General features: G+C 35.2%; 1 protein-coding gene across 25 annotated transcripts in view; it reads right to left on the bottom strand.

The window, feature by feature from the left end:
- plekha5 (pleckstrin homology domain containing, family A member 5) overlaps nucleotides 1-11,979 on the bottom strand; it is a 177,256-nt gene extending 165,277 nt beyond the window's left edge. For all 25 annotated transcript variants that reach the window (XM_051107215.1, XM_051107216.1, XM_051107219.1 and 22 more), the window contains exons 1-3: nucleotides 11,828-11,979; nucleotides 11,645-11,721; nucleotides 11,073-11,130 (exon numbers count right to left, since the gene is read on the bottom strand). In XM_051107215.1, coding sequence (XP_050963172.1) covers nucleotides 11,073-11,130; nucleotides 11,645-11,721; nucleotides 11,828-11,919 — 227 coding nt within the window. In that variant the 5' untranslated portion in view covers nucleotides 11,920-11,979. The remainder of the gene's footprint in view (nucleotides 1-11,072; nucleotides 11,131-11,644; nucleotides 11,722-11,827) is intronic.
- Between the last annotated feature and the right edge of the window lie 1,178 nt (nucleotides 11,980-13,157).

Raw genomic sequence — 13,157 nt, 5'->3', positions numbered from 1 at the left:
GGAGTGGCAGCAAGTGCCAGAAACGCTGTATTACGCAAGACACTACAGGTGAATAGTGTAACATATAATAACTAATACATCACCACACTTACCCAGATAAATCACAGTACATGAACTCTCTGGTGCTGCTTACGTGGTGGTCAAAACCTTTTTATTTATGGAATAGTTATGATGCATTTATTAACTTTTTAAGCATAGACCCGAAAACAAAACTGCCAACTTAAACAATGACAAAGCTTGGAAGCACAGACTAGTGGTCGATCAATTTACTGCCAAAGTCAATATATCGGCCGATATTTGGCATTTTTTCAAATATCGGTATTGGCCAATAAGTTTTTCGAAAAAAATATGATTCCCAATGCACACAAACTTCCCAGATTACTGAGTGCACTGCTGATTACAGTGTTTACTTTCATTTTATTTATGTGTTTTTTAAATCTTTCTTTTTTTGTGAAAAATACGAAGTCTAAAAGTCTAAAATCAAAAGTCTAAAAAGTTGTTTGCCAAATTTGAGGTTGATATCACAAAAAAAAGTTTATAAAGTGCATCATTATGAGAAATGCATGGAAAATAATAATGCATGAAAAATCTAAAAAACTGTTGTCCAAATTTGAGGTTGATATCACAAAAAAAGGTTAAAAAGTTGAATATTATGAGAAATGCATTAAAACTACTATCAAAATACTGAAAAAATACTAAAAAGCTGTTTTTTTTAAATTTGAGGTTGAGATCACAAAAAAAAAGTTTATTATTATGAGGAATGCATGACAAAATACTATCAAAGCCAAAAATGTAAAAAGTTGTTTTCCAAATTTGAGGTTAATATCACAAAAAAGTTTAAAAAGTGTACTATTATGAAAAGTGCATGAAAAAAATGCTGTCAAAATACTGTCAAAGCTAAAAAAAAAAACTAATAAGTTGTTTTCCAAATTTGAGGTTGATATCACAAAAAAAAAAAAAAAAAAAAAATTAATATTATGAGAAATGCATAAAAAATACTTTCAAATACCATCAAAATATTCAAGCCAAACATCTAAAAATTTGTGCTTCAAATTTGAGGTTGATATTAAAAAGTCAGTAAGCTTTTGTTTGGATGCAGTACCAAACTTTCCACTAGATTTTCGCTTGCCGTTCAACAGTACAACTGCGATTTTTTTTTCAGAACCATTTAACCTTTTAAAATTCTACTTAAAAATGCACTAATTTTCATACACTTCCAGAAATAAATCTAACCACTGGATAAAGCCAGGTTTCAAATTTTGTTTAATTTCGCTGACATATTAGAGTCAAGGGTTTTTACACAAGGGATTCTGGATCTTATCACTGCATCAAAAAAAAAAAAAAAAAAAAAAAAAATTCACTATATATTTAGGAATAAAATGTTAAATAGATATCAAGCGAATAACATATCAACAAACCCCTCAGTAAAAACCTTCAGAATATAGAAATAAGGAATAAAACTGCTAAGTTTGCTGTATCTAAGCACTACTGAAGTGGAGATGAAAGCTCATTCAAAGAAAACATCCTTTAAAGATACATACAGTAATTGAAATCTACAGATACAAATAGATATTCACTGAAAAACTCTTAAACGTGTATTCTAGATGTTTTCTTTAGATGTTATTTGGCCTAAAAATCTCAAAATTACCCAATGTTTTTGCCTGTAGCATCTTGCCTCAAGGAAAAAAAAAACACCCATGCAGTCGTGAATAGCCTAGACTAATGATAGTGTTGTCAAAACGGCGAATAAGCGAATCTATCGTCGTGTCCGTCAGGAGAAGGATGGGCGGCCGGTGCTATTGAATCACACCGCAGGACGCGCCAAGCAGGAGAGCGAGATAAAACAGGTTGTGCTGCAGGACGGGGCCGCATGCGGCGAGTAAACGCTGGGAAAACGTCTGCATCACCTGCACGATCACGGTCAACAAAGAAAGCCAGGCACAATGCACAGTCTGAGCGCGAGACCCGAGCCGCGTTTTTGTTGTCTAATGAGTACTGTGAGCGAACGATCGCCGCTGGCGTCTTGTTAAAATCTCAGAGAACGTGTGGCCCGGTTGCGCTGCATAGCCGGTGGGCTGACCCAGAAAGCCACGCTTGGGCGCCCAAGTCAGAGGAGCGCTGATCCATCCATTTAAACGTCTATCCTGACCCCATCTGAGATATGAATCATGGCTCTGCGTCAGCAAAATCCGAGGCTGCGGAGAGCGTCCGGCCGCTGACTATGAATTAATGAGCACTCCATCATCTCCCAAGCTGCCATCTACCCATTCATTTAGCAGCCCACTCATACAAATCATCCGAAGCCGATATTAAGTGTCTAACAGCTGAGTAACCCATCCTACTGGCATCTGGGCTAGTGCTGTCACCGAGCTAAATGCTACAACCCAAGGGGTTTCTGATAAACATGAATTGGACATTGGGTTCTCGTAAGGTCTTTAAGGAAACAACTAGTTCTCTGGTTACCTGATGGATGGTTCTGGTGCTCAAACATAAAGCTTGTGTTCCTTGCGTTTAAAAGAAGGATGCATCAAAATTTTGGTTAAAAGCAAAAAAAAAAGAATAAAACAGAAATTTTAGCATAGAGAAAATAGCATGCATGTGAAGTGATTCAGGTTTTATTATATGATCATGTTTACCACATTTAAGCTTGTTCAAAAAATGTCAATATGTCATTTTAAAGTCACACTAATTGGAGAAAGTTAAGTGCAATACATATTTCAAACAAAGGTAAAATAAAGCTAATCTTTGAGTTTCAGCCAAGATGTTTCATGTTGTTGCACAGCAAGTAAACAAATAAATTGCATTTAGCATTTTGATGAAAATACTGCATAACACAAACTTTAGAGAAACATAATTATCAAACGAAAGCTTGTTAAAAGTGCAAACATCATGTCAACATGTCATTTCAGTAATAATAATTGAAAGAAGTTGGAAAAATCTAGCAAAAAAAAAAGGCATTAGACTTGACTGTTTTTTTCCGAACAAATACTAATTATAAATTTAATCATTTTAGTTTCAACCAAGATGTTTCGTTTTGTTGCACAGCAATTAAAAATGTAAAATTGTGGCCATAACATTTTGTTGAAAATACTGCATTGCATAGTGAAATTATTCAATTTTTAACATATTAGCATAATTATCATATGGCACCTTGTTAAAAGCGTCAACCTCATGTCAATATCTCATATCAGAGACATAATAATTGAAGGAAGTTAGGAAAATCTACTATATATATTAGTAGATTTTCCTAACTTCCTTCAATTATTATGTCTCTGATATGAGATATTGACATGAGGTTGACGCTTTTAACAAGGTGCCATATGATAATTATGCTAATATGTTAAAAATTGAATAATTTCACTATGCAATGCAGTATTTTCAACAAAATGTTATGGCCACAATTTTACATTTTTAATTGCTGTGCAACAAAACGAAACATCTTGGTTGAAACTAAAATGATTAAATTTATAATTTATTTAATTATATATATATATATATTTGTATATATATAATATATATATATATATATATATATATATATATATATATATATATATATATATATATATATATATATATATATATATATATATGTTATGCCATTAGCAGAACTGACTGGGTTTTGGGGAACATTAATCATAAATTTAATCATTTTAGTTTCAGCCAAGATGTTTCATTTCATTGCACAGCAATTAAAAAAAAAAAAAAAAAAAACTGTGTCCATAACATTTTGTTGAAAATATTGCATAACACAAACTTTCACCTGGAGGAAAAAGCTAAATGCATGTGAAATTATCCCATTTTTAACATATTAGCATAATTATCCTATGACAGCTTGTTAAAAGTGTCAACATCATGTCAATATCTCATTTCAGAGACATAATAATTGAAAGAAGTTAGAAAAATCTACAAAAAAATTATGCTATTAGCAGAACTGACACTTTTTTTTTTTCCAAACAAACACTAATTATACATTTAATCATTTTAATTTCAGCCAAGATTTTGGTGCATCATTAGTGTCTGGGCCAGAAAGATTAGCTCCTTAGTGACTAATGTCTTAAACCAACTGGTTAGGTGAGAAAATTTCCAGCTAAAATGAGGAAAGAGACCATAACACCTGGCTGAAAATACTGCGTAATTTCAGTGTTATGTGTGCATATGGAATTATGCATGTTTTATCATATTTGTCAAACTATATCTTGTTCAATTTGATCTATATCTCACTGCAGATGAGACACAGTAAATGCATAAAGTGTAATCACTAAAAAAATATATATATAACATTAACAGAACTGGTTGCTTCCAAACAAGGGCTGAGAGAAAACATAATTCTCAGGTTTCAGCCAAGAACTTTCATTTCAAAGCATCACAACTTTCAAAAGAATAAAATACATTTTTGGCTCTGCAATAGGCAATTTTGTAAACTGGTTGCAAACCAAGAAAAAAAGTTAACAAAACATCACAAGACAGATAACACGAAATTAAACAGACCGCTCCGGTTATAATCCACAAGGCCGTCGAGACTGGAAAAGCACAACTTGGCGCCATTCAGATGAATAAGATGCAAAACAACTTCACCTGATTTATTTATTTTAAGTGCAACTTTTAAATAAACTCCAACGTTGAAACAAAGCCAGTTTGGACTGCATTAAATCAAATTGGGAAATTAAAACATGATTGCTAAAACTAAAACTCAAAGACTGCAATGAAGAGCCAGGTCAACTTATGTAGAAACGGTGACATTATCTCTCAATTCACAACTCAAGCTGATTCTGAGACAAGCACCAGAACAATTTCAGTCCAAAAGGAGTTTCTTTATCCAATTAAAACAGTCGAAAAAAAGGTTTACATGCAGTCGAAGCCAAATTCTATTATTCTGCACTGGAATCACTTGAGCGCTGAGCTGTCAGCGCCTGGCTCGTGTGTCAAAACAATCAGAGGGCCAAGCGTCATTTACCCTTTCACACCATTTCTACTCGCCCCGTGGCTCTCCGAACGAGTGAACGAAAGCGAGAGAACGAGAAAGGGGGAAAGCGGGCCCCACATGATTCAACAGTCATAGGAAGCATTAGGAAGCTTCTCATCACTGTGGACCCACTCCACCCATCCATCGACCCACTTAACTGTCCTAAAACCACAGCATCTCACGTTACCGCTGCTCTGGAAACAAGGAAATGCTCACACAGCGATGGCGAGTGACACACACACACACACACACACACACACGGATAAACGTGTGAGGACCATTAGAGGCATTTCATTCAACAGCAACCTGCCGAGGTGGAAACACCTGCAGCGGACTGTGTGGTGTTTTGATTGGACACTGTCCATGCCTTCCTTTTGTTCACTTTTCAATCACATCTACAAAAAATTAGAGTTTGTAACAGTTGCAGTCAGGTTGCTAAATGGCTATTTAACTAGTAAATCTTACAGAAGCCTTGAATAATTAGACTGGTTTAGGATTTTGCAGTTTAAAAAATAATCTTGAACATTCTAAACTTATGTTAAAAGGTTAAAAGGTCAAGTGATTCAAATCATATAAGTATATAAATAAGAATAATAATCAAACCACAAACTAATCCAACCAGCTTCGAGGTGACATACAAAATTACAAAACTTTGATCTGAAGCAAAAATTCAAATATCTGAATATGAATTTAAATATTTTAAAAAAATTCAAATGAAACAAAAATACAAATTAATGGATTTAACGATAGAGATGCAAATAAAATTCTAAAAAATAACAAATGGAGAAATATAAAGATGTTGGGAAAATAAATATCAAGCAATATTTTTACATTCACTTCTAAATATGCATGTAGAGATAAATACTTAGGTAGCAGATGGACTCGATTATGCCATTCACTGTGCTTAATGGGAGTGAGCCATTCTTTTAGCACAATCTTTTTTTTTTTTATTATTCTCTAATTGGTGGAGATTCTTTTGCAGAATTATGGGTAATGTAGTTTTTCCCTAGGAATCCTATTGTCAAACACAGCTGTGACCCTGGACCACAAAACCACTCTTAAGTGGCATGGGTAAATTTGCAGCAACAGCCAAAAATATACTGTACGGGTCAAAATTAAAAATTTTTCTTTTATGCCAAAAATCATTAGGATATTAAATAAAGATCATGTTATATGAAGCCATTTTGTGTCTTGTATAAATTTTGCATAAATTTCCTACTGTAAACATATCAAAACTTTTTGATTAGTAATATGCATTGCTAAGAACTTCATTTGGACAACTTTAAAGGCGATTTTCTCAATATTTTGATTTTTTTTTTGCACACTCAGATTCCAGATTTTCAAACAGTTGTATCGCGAATATCGTTCTATTCTAACAAACCATACATCAATGGAAAGCATATTTATTAAGCATTTATTTCAGACTAATATAAATCTCAATTTCAAAAAATGGACACTTATGACTGGTTTTGTGGCCCAGTGTCACAATTACTGTATTTAAAAATAAGTTGAAAGCAGGTTAATGGCATATACCATTAATTAACAACCTCGTAGCTTACAGCATGTCTGTCTTTGACATTTTCTAAATTATTGTTAAAATCAATTCCCCTATGTAGAAAATCAATGGTATTTTTACTTTCGGAACCAAAGTGTGACAACAAAGTATCACGTGGCAAGCTTGATGCATCGCCACGGAAATGGAATGTTGTACATTCTAAAAATGTTGCAGTTTAAAAAATGAGCTTGAACATTCTAAACTTATGTTAAATAGTTAAAGGTCAAGTAATTCCAATCCCTATAGGGTCACTAAACAGAATAAGTCACTTCCGTCTGCTAAACAAACAGTATCGCCTCAAACTCACGTCACTGCTTAAGCCAGTGTTGTTATGACCCATCTAACATGCACACACACAAACACACAAACATGAAAAAGCACATTTGGAAAGAGCACGCCACAGTTGAATAAGTGACCTTTGCAACTTTCCTCTCTCCACACGTCGCCACATCGCTCCATTTATTTCCCACTCCAGCCAGAAATGCCCCAGAAAAAACAGTCAGATTGCATCTCTAAAACAAGTACACTTAAATAACATCACATAAAAGGTTATTCCATCCAGTCAGATGCACTCTCGTTGAGAGTAACCTCTGCTGCTCTTTGGAGTGCGTGTTATTTCACCGCATTCCCCCTTTAATTTGCAACACAAGGCATGAGCGAGACGCGGGGAGGGAGCTCATCCTCCGCCTCTTGTCGTGCTGCCCAATCTGCGGCCTGTTAGGCAGTAGGCGGAAACTAATGACCAACATGAGTGTCTTCATGAGCTGTTTATTTTGCTGCATTCCCAAGATGCTGCAACAGCTGCTAAGCAAAAGAAGAAAAAGAGAGAAGCCGTCTTCTACTAGCCACACAACAACAGCGGCCTTTCAATCGCTGCGACGCCCAGCGCAACCTCTGCTTCACACGCCGCTCCAGATGTAGACCGCAGGTCATCTGCTTCACCATCTCAATTATTCGGCATCTTCCTTTTCAAAAGAGCATCGGAGAGTGCTGTAGAGCTCCAGAACTAAATACCCCATTCGTTGTGTCCATAGAGAAACTGGTATTTAGTGATCCGTAGAAGCCACAAATCGATGTGATTTCGACATTTTAAAAAAAAAGAAGACCAAATTCCAGGTGCAGAATAACATCTAATATTAATCCAAAAAAAGAGATCAACCTATCAGAGTTGTTTTCGTTTTTACAAAAACAAAAAATTGCCCATGCCAAAAAAAAATAAAAAAATAATAATAAATAATGTTGCTGCAAATTATATAAATATAATAATTTATTTATTGTGTTTATAATTAATATTTATTTATTTGTTTATATATAAATAAATATTTCCTCATTTATGTGCATTTTTTTAAAATATCTGAATTTTCCGAATATTATTTAAAACAAACATTAATTTTTAATTATATATAGATAGATAAAATTTAAGTTACATCTAATTTTATATATATATAAATTGTTTTTATAAAACTGTAAAAATAAAAGAATATATATATATGATTTATTTTAAAAATATATATGCAAAATATTGCAATATTTAAATGTATTTAAATTTAAATGTATAAGGGCAGTTTTAACCCCCAAGAAATTCACAATCCTAAATATACAAATATATAGCATTTTATACTTATATACAGTTAATTATTTTATAGTGGATCTGTAGAGCCAATAGATTCTAATACATTAAGATTACTATTGATGATCAATGCTTCTGGGAAATGCAGCCTAGGTTGGTTTTACTAAAGAACCATTTATTAAAAATTCTTTGAAGTCCTTGTGAAAAAAAACAGACTGGAAAAAAGTGGGAGCTCACTGTTGTTCTCTTTTGGGACTAGAAAGTGTTGCGAATGCTCTGCACGGCGGGCCGCAGCAAAGCCTGCATCTGAGCGTCCTCTGGCTAGCCGTGCTATTCCTGGGTGACACAGAAAAAGCATCCTCACACGCTGCAGTGCTTTTTAAGGAATTCTGACAGACTTGAGCCAATGGATCAAATACCACAAGCCACTTGCTGCTCCCGAGCGTCACTCCTTTTCAACTCCCTGAGCGACTTTGTGCCAGTATAATGAATGACCCCCATATCACTCTTAATCTCTGGCCGGCCGCCATCTGCCTCTGCGGTAACATGAGCGGGTTCCCCATTGGTCACTACGCTCTTGTCCTTCCGAGTTTCTCGTATCGCAGAACGTCTTAGATCAATACGAACATCCAAAGGAAAACAGTCTCATTTTAAACAGCTCTAGGCCTCCAGGTATCATCAGCGCAGCGGTAAACGAGTCCAGAGAGTCTGTTTGTAAACTATAATCCACAGAGATGATGATAAAGAGATGCATTCGAGCAAAAAAACAGTTGTTGAATCTGTCCAGCGTTGCAGTCTGAGATTGCAGACAGTGATGCAGCATTCGCATGCCCTCAGACGTCCAGAAGGGCTTGAGATGTCAATCCTGATGTGATGAGACGTATCTCATGAGTTCTAGCTCAAATCCATGTTAAATCAGCCTCAGAGTTCAGCTCTGGAATGGGTTTGGAGCAAATACCACAAAGCACACACCATGCACACAAATTTTACACAAAGAGAACATGGGAGGCAATTAAACTACTAATTTAAAGCAGAACTAACTTAATTTCTTTAAATATAGCGGTCCAAATATCACCCATAAGTTAAAAATATGAGCATTTGTTTGCTAAAAGACTGACGTTAGTCACAAAAAAAACAAGGCTTTGTGGCCATTCATGATACTACATTTTTCAACAATTCATCACAAAGCAAAACGATTTGCATGACACTGCTACTGATAATGCAAGACACTATTGTTTGGTCATGTTAAGGCACAAATGATGAAGAAGGTCAAGTTGTCGTCACGTTAAACATTAAAATCAACGCTGGCAACCAATATAGAACGACCGATGCCAATGCATATTAATGCATGTTTGCATATTAAAATGTGTAATAATATGTGATCCTGGACCACAAAACCAAACTGAGATTTATGCATCATCTAAAAGCTGAATAAATAAGATTTCCATAGACGTATAGTTCGTACAGACAATACTTGGCTGAGAAACAACTATTTTAAAATCTGGAAACTGAGCTTGCAAAAAAAATTGGGAAAATCGCCTTTAAGCTCTTAGCAATGCATGCAAGCTTTGATATATTTACAAAATATCTTTATGGAACATGATCTTTACTTAATATCCTAATGATTTTTGACACAAAAGAAAAATCGATTATTTTGACCCATACAAAGTATTTTTGACTATTGCCACAAATATATCCGTGCTACTTAGGCCTGGTTTTGTGGGCCAGGATCATATGTCTGCAAATGAAGTTTCACTGTTGAAATAAACACACTACTTACTCTCAAACTGGCTGAATAAGATGCCCATAATCAACCAAAATTAACACTTATTTCACACACTATTTAGTCGAACCACAAGTTAAGGTATTAATCTGGTCAAATACAAATTATTGATGCAAAAAATGTCAAAATGGCCAAAGAAGATCAACCAAAATTAACTAAAAATGCTGTAACCAGCACAAGTGGAAGGTATTAATCTGAAAATATGCAAACTAACAATGTAAATACTCTCAAAATGCCCCCCCAAAAAAATTCAAAGTGGCTCAGTTTTTTTTTTAAAATAGCCTGAAAGAGCCACATTCACCAGTGTAAAAAGCCTGTTACAGTCTGAAAATATCGATCAGCTCTTCTCCACACGCAATCGAACAAACCAAGCCCAGCTAAGCGAATAAAAACCACATAAAGGGCGCGATAGATTTGTCTTAAACTAGACTAGAGCTGTACAGACAAGGGGTAACAAGTTGGTATTAATCTATTTACTCAATTAACCACAGGCTGAAAGTTTTAATCCGATAAGTGATAATACATAGATGTAAATAAACTCAAAAAGACCAAAGAAGAACCCTAAAATCAATCAAAAATAACTCATCTCATATAAAACACTAAAAATGTTGCAATTGGTACAAGCCGAAGGTATTAATGTGATAATACGCTAACCACTGATGAAAATAATGTCCAAAAAACATCCAATATGGCTCATTTTTAATACATTCACAACTTAAAATAGCCTGAAAAAGCCAATTTATAAAGCCTTTTTCAGTCTAAAAATATCAAACATCTCTTCTCCACACCCCATTGAACAAACCTCCAGCGAATGAAAACCACATGAAGGGTGCAACAGATTTGCCTTAAACTAGACTAGAGCTGTAAAAACAAGGGTTAACATGATTCAACCAACAAGTTGAGCCTGTTCAGCCAACAGAGCTTTGAATCACACGGGCCTGTCAAGCCCTCCGTCACCCTCACGGTAATTACTTTTTTTCGTAAACGGGGGAGGGAAAGAGCTCTAACGACTTGTGTGTGCTTTATGTGTGCGAGCGGAAGCATTTCTGGAAACGCTATGGCTTCAGTGTGTGTGTGTGTGTGTGTGTGTGTGTGTGAGGGGGCGGCGATCTGAAATCACCGCCGCCACTGCTGCTGTCAAACAAGCAGGCGAGAGCCAAATATCCTCCTTCCGCCAAGAGCTGAACCTCCAACTCACTTGATAAAGCAGCGGGCTCCTTCGAACGTATATCCTTCTTCCCATCCGGTGGGTAAATCTGAAAAGGAGACAGGAGGACAATGAGTTTTGCATGCAAAAAGCATCTTTCAAGAGTGACTGGCTGCAGCGGGCAGCACATCTCTCATCGTGCCCGTGATCTGCAGTGCTGTTCAATGCCCGCAAGAACTGCTGCAGATCAACCTGTAAACGTGGATCACTCTAATGCCTTCATAACTGGATTTTAGGCATTCAAGGCTTGAGGAAGTTTTAAAATGAGTGCTTTGAGGAGCACAAAGCATCTCCTGCGAGCTGTCAAATGAGCCAAGGAGTGACATACTAATGACAGCTGTCAATCAAAAGCCAGAAATGACCGTGCAGCCCTGTGGAAATGAGCGAGTTGTTAAATGAACGCGTGCAGGTGTGCTGCATGCATGCAACGCAACGCGAACGGAACGCGAACGCACTGACACTGCTCGCGTCGCGTTCTGCCACAGCTGCGGGTCTGCAGCTGCATTGATTGCATTTCATGCGGTGATTTTTCCCCAACGGAAAAACCGTTAAAAGCCTCTCACCTGGAGTTTTTCTGTGCCCTGTAATGACGGCTTCTCCCGTGACTGGATGCAGCCAGGTTGTGCTCTTCGCTTCTTCACTGTTGGGTGAGAAGAAAAAAGGGGGGGAAGAGAAGGTGAAAAAACAAGCGACGCGAGGCATTCGAGTCGAACCGAGCCCCAACTTTCCATCCCGCTGATATTTACTTGATAAAGAACACCCGTCCGTCCCGGGTCACGCCGTAACTCCATGAGGAAGGCAGGCAAGACAGCCACTCCGGGTTCAGGTCCGCCGCCATGTCTGAGCACTGAGAGCAGCGCTCGAGCTGCGCGCCTCCGACCCACTCGCGCGTACTCGGGATTCCTTAGCAACGGTGTCCAGGGCGCAGGCGGGAGAAGCAAACGCGCCTCTGGGGGGCGGGCTTCGCGCGGACCAATGACGTGACGAGCACACGCGATTTATTTAGTTAGTATTTAAATTACGTTTTTATTTATGTTCGCCAGGTTTATTTGTGTTTTGTGTTCCTAGAATATAATAAACGCTGAGTTTGCTGTTCATAAACATCGCAAAAGTTCACTCGGTGTTTATTGCTGTTTCTTCTTAAATGTTTTTATTATTATAAAACACTGAAAACTTTCTGAGAGGGAATTTTGCAATCCTAAAAATATAAATTAAAAAAAAAAAAATATATATATATATATATATATAAATATATATATATATATATATATATATGTTTTTTTGTTTTTTTCATAAAAATAACAGCCCACCTCACATCTACAAACCTTAAGGGGTTTTAAATATTTTTTATAATTTCATTTTTAATGTTTTTTTAGTAATTATATATATATATATATATATATAAATATAAATTTTTTTTTATAAAAATAACAGCCCACCTCACATCTACAAACCTTAAGGGGTTTTAAATATTTTTTATAATTTCATTTTTACTGTTTTTTGAGATATACATATATATATATTATGTTTTTTTTTTCATAAAAATAACAGCCCACCTCACATCTACAAACCTTAAGGGGTTTTAAAATATTTTTTATAATTTCATTTTTAATGTTTTTTTAGTAATTATATATATATATATATATATATATATATATAATTTTTATAAAAATAACAGCCCACCTCACATCTACAAACCTTCAGGGGTTTTAAATATTTTTTATAATTATATTTATATATAATTATATATACTTATATAATTATAATTATTTTTAATGTTTTAGTAATAATATATATATAAGTACAAATATATTTAAATACATTTTTTACTTTACTTCTTGTTCAGGGTTTTTTTTTTTTTTTTTTTTTTTTTTTTTTGATAAATATGTCCATAAAGTTTTAATTAATTTTAATTTTTAGTTACTGTAGTACATCACTTTAGACTATTTTAAAATGCAAAATGCAATAACTTTTTTTTTTTTTTAAATAGCTGACAAAATAAAGTCTAACATCAAATTCAAAACCCATATCTTTGGTTTCTTAATAAATAATGTCTTTCAGTATAAAAAATAAGAT

This window comes from Labeo rohita, chromosome 4 (assembly GCF_022985175.1).
Source record: "Labeo rohita strain BAU-BD-2019 chromosome 4, IGBB_LRoh.1.0, whole genome shotgun sequence".
In the NCBI taxonomy this organism is placed as follows: domain Eukaryota; kingdom Metazoa; phylum Chordata; class Actinopteri; order Cypriniformes; family Cyprinidae; genus Labeo; species Labeo rohita.
The sequence above is the reverse complement of the archived record's forward strand: the minus strand, read 5'-3'. Positions and strand labels throughout refer to the sequence as shown.